We start from the raw sequence: 7,286 nt of genomic DNA on the forward strand, positions 1-7,286 counted from the left end.
ATATATTTTTCATTGAAACAATTTTTAAAAAGTACAAATACATGGCATTAAGGTTCAGGACCTAATATAGGCCTGATAATCAAGTCCTTGTTTTCTGGAAGAAAGGCCTCAAGTCCCAATCAATTTCCAGTAACAATGTTTTACACATCAACTTAATAAGGGGTTTTAATCTCCTTCATATTTTTGTCTTCAGCATTCTAGTCTTAAAGGCTAGATTAGAAATTAGTTCAATTCCCCAGAAGGCAAATTTCTTTCCTTTACAGTATGAAAGAATCCAGAAAGACCTCTTCCCCAAGCAGATTCCCAATCTCTAATCTGTGCTTAAAATGAATCTTTTTCAATATAATGTAAAAGGTAACTTAGGTAAAATGTGCTCATTAACATTAAAAACTAGTTATTAGGAAGACTTAACTAGCTTTATAATTTAAGGTTTAAAACATAAATATTTGCAGCTTGATCTCCTGCTGACAATGATTGTCGGAGCCTATAATTCAACATTTATAAATTCCCATTCATACACGCCAAACACACCGTTATCACACAACTTACTCATGTTTTGAGAGAATCTTCTTAAAATTCTTTGGCCTCCCAGTCAATTCCAAGTTTGAGCAACTTTTAACTCAAACTTCACTCTCAGATTAACAAGTTTTCCACCCATACATTAATGCTTGTCCTAATCTTTCATGTTGTACTGCCAAAATCTGAAACCTACCTCAAAGAGATAACCAGGTAAAAGAAAATTATCAAAATATTCATGAAGGGGGTTATTTCAAAAATAGAACATGGGAGGCTGAAATTCAAGATTCCCTATTGGGATCACACTTTATTTTACTGAAATGAACTCCTAACGTTAATACAAATCCTATGTTGGATTCTTTCATACTCTCTGGCAAATGGCCAAAGAACCTACAGAACAGTTTTGGAGTACACACCCTTTTTCATACAAAGTGCCCCTATAGGCACATCAGGATAGCTGCAATTCACTTGAGGCCTCACCTGTAGAAGAGGCTGTCATAGGGACAGCCAGGACACCCACTAGTTTGTGGAGATCCCTGAGAAAGTATGATTTTTAAAATCTGGACTGTACTGAAGTTCACCAGCTTTCTTCGCTGTATTCACAGGAAGCTGCAGCTGACTTGCCAGAACTCATGCCATCTCTCATTCTAGATTTGCTGTATAATAGCTATGGCTTTGGAATCTCACAAGTGATGTCCCATACAACTTGAAGGAATGATTGCGTCTCCTAATTCTAGGTTTGCAATTTCCAAATCTCAGTTACAATTCTTTATTCAGCTAAGTAGCCACATGGACACCAACCATTTAAGAGAAAAGGTTCTCCCCAAAGATAACATTACAGTTAAGAAGTAACTGTACCATAACAGGCAAAAAAAATTAAAAAATAATGTAACTGATGGTTGGTATTTGAGATTAAAATGTGTTTTAAAAATAAAAACCTCTTGGTTTATTTATTGCAAAATCAAGAAAGAGAGCTGTGAATTTACTATATTCTTTCAAAATAAATAACTTAATGTGAAATACAGATTCTGGCATAGGTATAAGATATGAAAATCATAATGAATGGATTGAACCTGCATGTTTCATTTGCTCACAAACTTGCACACACTATTATTCTGCAAAAAAGACAATTGCAGCAAAGAAAATAAAAACTGCCCTTTTGCAAACAAGCCTAAAAATATTCCTCTGATGAGGCCAAAATAAACATGCATATATATGTATAAAGTGTTACTGCTCAACACAAATGCTATTTCTAGAAAAATATAACTGCATAGGTTAAAAAAAAAACAACAAAAAACAAAAACAATGTGCAACATCTTAAGCCATTAAAGCACCAAAATAAAAAAAAAATTTAAAAACACCAAAATCACTGTTTTTATGACAATTAACACAAAATATTGATCAAAACTCAGCAAGTAAATACCTGGACTGATACAATGTCCACTGTTGGGCTAATTTTTCTTCAATTTAAATGTCTTTTTTTCATCTCTAAAGAAATCTTAAAGTGCTAACTTTATATAAAGCAGGCAAATTGTTCAAGTAATTTGCTATTGAGCCAATTTTTATAGAGCTAAATAAAAAAGGAAAAGTAAACTAAAGTGATAGAAGACAGACACGGAGGAAAACAATGTCAAGTTGTAAATGGACAAAGCAATAGAATGCTATTATATCATCATGGCCTTCTCATTTCAATTGAACATATAAGCTAAATAGATTTAGGTATCTGCTGTTTTTTTTAGTACACTAAACTCCCTTGGATTTGCTAAAATTTATACAACAATCAACAGGTATATATGAAGTCCTAAGGAAAAGGATGCCTCTTAAAAATCAATACTAGACACTAATTAAAGCAATCTTAAAAGGTTTTTCTACTATTATAAATGAATATAAAAATTAATAGCTCTTACAAACCAAGAACTGGAACCTTGTCCCAATCTTTAATTACTCCTGCCCTTTAGCTGCTTTTTCAAGGAAATACACATTAACCAAATGGCGATTGAGGTGTTTGCTGTAATCTTTTTCTTTCCTAAAAGAACGATCACAGAAGATGCAAACAAAATCTCCCTCAGTCCCTTTGCCTGCCAAGGCTTCTTTTGCATCTTTTGTACTAGCTTCTTGTGGAACTGGACGAGCCCCATGCAATCCAGAATCATCACTACCCTCTGACATGTTGTCACTTAGGTCACTTCCGTCATGACTGTGGATACCTTCATCTTCATCAATTTCCTGAGACTCATTTACTGCCACAGTAACAGGAGGTGAAGCCAGCACAGTTTGGGACACTGCTTCATGTTCGCCTATTGGTGGGGGAAGAAGCAATGGTGAAACTGGTTCTCCAACTGCTGAGTCTTTATCAGGGAGATTCTCTGCTGGGTTATGATCAGTATCCATTTCCACTTCACAAAGCATAGCTGAGTCAGTCTGATGCTTATCAGCTAAAGTTTCACCCCCTGGCATATTCAACTTTTGTCCAGAAGATGAAACACTAGTACTAGATTCCTTGGTACAGGAATCGGCTACACTCTTCTCTGCTTCTTCTGTTCCTACTTTCAGAAAAGGGTCTTCTTTGTTTCCTTCACCTTCTGAGAGTAATTTTTGGTCTTCTGACTCCTCCTCTCTTAAGTCTTCCTTTGGCAGTGGTGTTGATGATGCCAAAAGTTCCTGTGTGCTTTTATTTTCCTTTAGAATCTGGCTATCTTTAACAGGCACTAAGCCTACTTCAATAAGGACTTGCTCCTTACGTGTCATTTCACTCTGCATATTGGACCTTTCCTTTCTGTTATCTTTTCGGGGAGAAGTCTTTTTGGGAATTGGCTCATTGTGAAGAGGAGGATCTATGGGAGGAGACAGCTCCATCTGAGCAGGCTCCTTCTGAACAACTTCCATCTGAACAGACTCCATGTTAACAGGCCCCATCTGAACAGGTTCCATGGGTAGAGGCAACTCTATCTGCAGAGGCCCCTTCTGAACATCCTCTGTAAGAGGAGATTCCATAGGAGAGGGCAGCTCCATCTCAGCAGGCTCCTTCTGAACCTCTTCCATATGAGCAGACTCCACAGGAGGGGGCAGCTCCACGTGAGAAGGCCCCTTGTGAACAACCTCCTCCATGTGGACAGTCTCCATAGGAGGGATCAGCTCCATGTGAGCAGACTCCTGGTGAACCACTTCCACCTGAGCAGGCTCTACTTGAACAAGCCCCTTCTGAACCACCTCCATGTGAGCAGGCTCTACTTGAACAGGCCCCTTCTGAACCACCTCCATGTGAGCAGGCTCTACCTGAACAGGTTCCATGGGTAGAGGCAACTCTATCTGCAAGGGCCCCTTCTGAACATCTTGAACAGGCCCCTTCTGACTAGTCTCCTTTTGAACAGGTTCCTTCTGAGAGGTGTCTTTCTGAGAAGGCTTGCTGCTTTTTTTACTTTGTTTATTTTTTAGGGTTTTCTTCTTTGTTTTTTTTTTTCACACAGGTATTTTGTTTTTTATTCTCCTCCACTTTGTTATCACCCTTTGGTACTTCCTGACTATTTTTGGATTTACCTTCTATCTTCCTTTTCTTTTTTGTCATAGATTCCTCATCATTCACAGGATCATGCTTGGAATGGGCTTCAATTTCCATCTTCCTTTTGCTTTTCTTGGCTTTACAGGATTTTTCTGAATTATTTCTTGTATGCACATCCATGTCTTTAGCTTCTGTTGCTGACTTGCGAGTTCTGGTAGTGACCTGAATCATTGAAACATTGCTACAAGGTTTTTTCTCTTTTGAAACATTATCTTTTTTCTCCACTTTTACAGACCTCTCATTTTTCTTTCCAGCTACATCCCCTTTTATTTTCGTTTGCTCTGTTTCTGTTTTTTCATTGGTAGTACTGTTATCAAGTAAGTCAGCCTCTCGCTTTTTGGTTTTCTTTAATTTCACTTTTGACACATCCATTGTTTTATTAGGACAAGTAGGATGCTTAGATTTGAAATGATACTGTAGATTACACTTTTTGGAAGCTGCATAGTCGCATACAGGGCAATTAAACTGCCGTGGGTTCACATGTAGCTCTACATGTTTTTTGAAGTTGCTTCTATCTGCTGTTTTGTAGTCACAGTGGGGGCAATTAAGAGGTTTAGGCCCATTGTGAACCTGTCTTGCATGGCGAGTTACTTCATGTTGATTAGAGGCCACATAACTGCATTGATCACATTTAAATGGCTTCTCACCTGAATGAGTACGCATATGTCTAGTTAGATGAGTCTTCTGAGAACTTGAATAAGGACAAAGTTCACATTTATATGGGCGTTCTCCTGTATGAGTTCGAACGTGCTGAACGTAATTGTTTTTTCTGTCTGAAAAATAGTTGCATTTACCACATGTGTATACTTTCCTTGGAAAATGGTTTCTTAAGTGTTTCCTCCAGTGATACTCGCTTACTGTTGTGTAAGTGCAAATGATGCACTTGTAGACTCGCTCGTTATCTCCAGCTCTTGTGTGGTGTTTCAGGTGCGCAGTATAGTGATCATATCTATTGGTATTGTAGCCACAGCGGTCACAGCGAATGGGGCCCTTAGAGAAATCTCCCTCTTCAGCAGTGGAAGAGCCAGATTCTCTGGCTTTTGCTTGCTTCTCTGCACTTTCTTCCACAAAAAACTTCTTGGCACTATGAACTCTGATATGATGCACAAATTGTTCTTCAGATTCTGCTTCATATTGGCATGGCTTACAGCGAAAGGGTTTGGTCTTCAAGTTCTTGCATTTGTCCTCTGCTCCAGGTGTTTCATTAGGAAGATCTTTATTTGAGCTGTAAATTTCTGGAGCAGCTGATGCCTCAAATACAGGCTGTGGTTCTACAACACTGGCTTCCAAACTTCTCAGTTCCATGTTTTCGAGTCCATTAGGTTCACCTTTTATTTCAGGAGATTCCTCAAGTCCTTCTCCATCACTATCTGAAAAGTTGTTATCCCCAACAGGCATCAATTCTGCCATCTGTCTTTCTTCACCAACCAGGTAATCACAGCAGCTGCCATTCACTTCCCCAGTTAAGGCCACGTTTGCTAGCATGATAAGCTGAGGAGCAGCCAGTTCAGCTTTGGAGAGGTCATGCAAGTCATACATGTCGTTGGGCAAGGCCATGCCAATGTTGCCACTGCCAGTGAACAGCCCTCCTCCTCCAGAAGACTGCCCCATCACCTGGGTAGCCATAACTGTATTCGGTCTTCCTCGGAGAGGGGGAACTGGCGACCCGGCGTCGCCACCCCTCCGCCGACTACTTTTCTTTGTTGTTGGAGTTTTAGGGGAGGGGGGGAGGGGTGGAAAAAGTTGGGTGCTTGGGCTGTCGAGGCCCTTAAAGGCCAGGAGCGGGGCTGCAGAAAGTGCTCAGGCTGCCAGCCCTCGCCCAGCCGTCCGGGCTGCCGCCGGGGTCTGGGGCCAGGGGCCTCGGCGGCGCTTGGCCTGCTGCTGCGCCGCGAGCTCGCGGGAGCCGCACATTCCAGCACAGGACGCTGTGCCGCGCACCAGCCCGCGCCGCCGCCGCCCCCACAAGTTTGTTTTAGACATATACTTTCCAAAGATTCCCTCAGTCTTTGATTTGTCTTTTTATTTCCTTAATATGATTTTTTTTACAGAGGAATTTAATACAGTCCACATTTTCAGGTTTTTCTTTCATGGATTTCTTGTTGTTATTGTTTGTTTGTTTGATAGCAGGGATTGAACCCAGGTTGCTTAACCACTGAGCCACATCCATAGCTTTCGTGGATTTTGGGGGTGGGTTGTATTTAGAACCTCATCATGAAATATGTGGTCATGCACATCTTCTAGAGTTTTACAGTTTCCCATTTTAAATGCAAATCTAGAGAGTATTTTGATAGGTTCTGACATCCTTATGTGTGGCTTCTTGAAGTGTGTGTCCTTTTGAAGTCAGTGATGTCTAGTCTAGGTTTAAAAAGAGCGTGTTGGGAATTTCTGGAATGCACTGAATCTTCAGATCAGGTTTGAGGTAGTTTCATGTTGATTATATTGAGACCTGAACAAAGACTATCTCTGTATTTATTTATATTTCATTTGATTTCTTTATAAACATTTCAAGATTTTCTGAAATATGATTGTACTTTAATACTTAGATGTAAGTACTTCAAATTTGGGGTCTCTATTTTAAATATTAATGCTTTAAAAATTTTTCTTATTCCAGTTTATAAATTTCACTCTTTCCCCTATATGATGGCTGAAATATAGGAAATCAATGAAATTTTGTCTATGGGCCATGTACTTTGCTGCTTGCTATCTCCATCTATTCTGATCAAGACATAGGAGGTAGGCTCTATTTCTTTTCGATTTCCAAAATCATGACCTGGAATAGTCAGAACTATGAATTTAAGAGCTTCATTGTGCTTAGCACAAGGGGGTGCAGCTCTGAACAGTGAACACCCAGCATCCTTCACTGCCCACAGTGGCCAGCAGGGGGAACTCAGAACAACTTTCTCTGATCAACTGCTTTTGGGGGCTGTGTTCTGTGCCCTAATCCAACTTCCTTCTCCTGGGGATCCACCTGAGAGATGCCACATCTAGGGACTCCTAGAGGCTCTATCTAAGGTGTAGACCAGAGGTTTTTTTTTCCTTCTTTTTTTTTTAAATCCTGGGGAGACACCTGGAAAGATACCATGGACTGGGGATGCCTGGTGGATATGTCTATGATGATGACCAGAGCTTCCTTCTCCTTGGCACCTACCCATGGAGGCTCCACTGTGGATTCAGGATGACTGAGGTCCATGTGAGGAAAACATGAGGAAGA

At 40.2% G+C, this 7,286-nt stretch overlaps 1 protein-coding gene across 1 annotated transcript; it reads right to left on the reverse strand.

Annotated features, from left to right (window-relative positions):
* Positions 1 to 1,596: 1,596 nt before the first annotated feature.
* LOC124095478 (RE1-silencing transcription factor-like) lies at positions 1,597 to 6,004 on the reverse strand. The gene is given in 2 exon segments (XM_046448658.2): positions 1,597 to 3,975; positions 3,977 to 6,004. Coding segments are annotated over 2 exon segments (3,243 nt in total). The 5' UTR covers positions 5,702 to 6,004; the 3' UTR covers positions 1,597 to 2,457.
* Positions 6,005 to 7,286: the final 1,282 nt, after the last annotated feature.

This window comes from Marmota monax, unplaced genomic scaffold, assembly GCF_021218885.2.
Source record: "Marmota monax isolate L192 unplaced genomic scaffold, Marmota_monax_Labrador192_F-V1.1 WCK01_AAM20220418_F8-fsc00060, whole genome shotgun sequence".
NCBI classification, from domain to species: Eukaryota; Metazoa; Chordata; class Mammalia; order Rodentia; family Sciuridae; genus Marmota; species Marmota monax.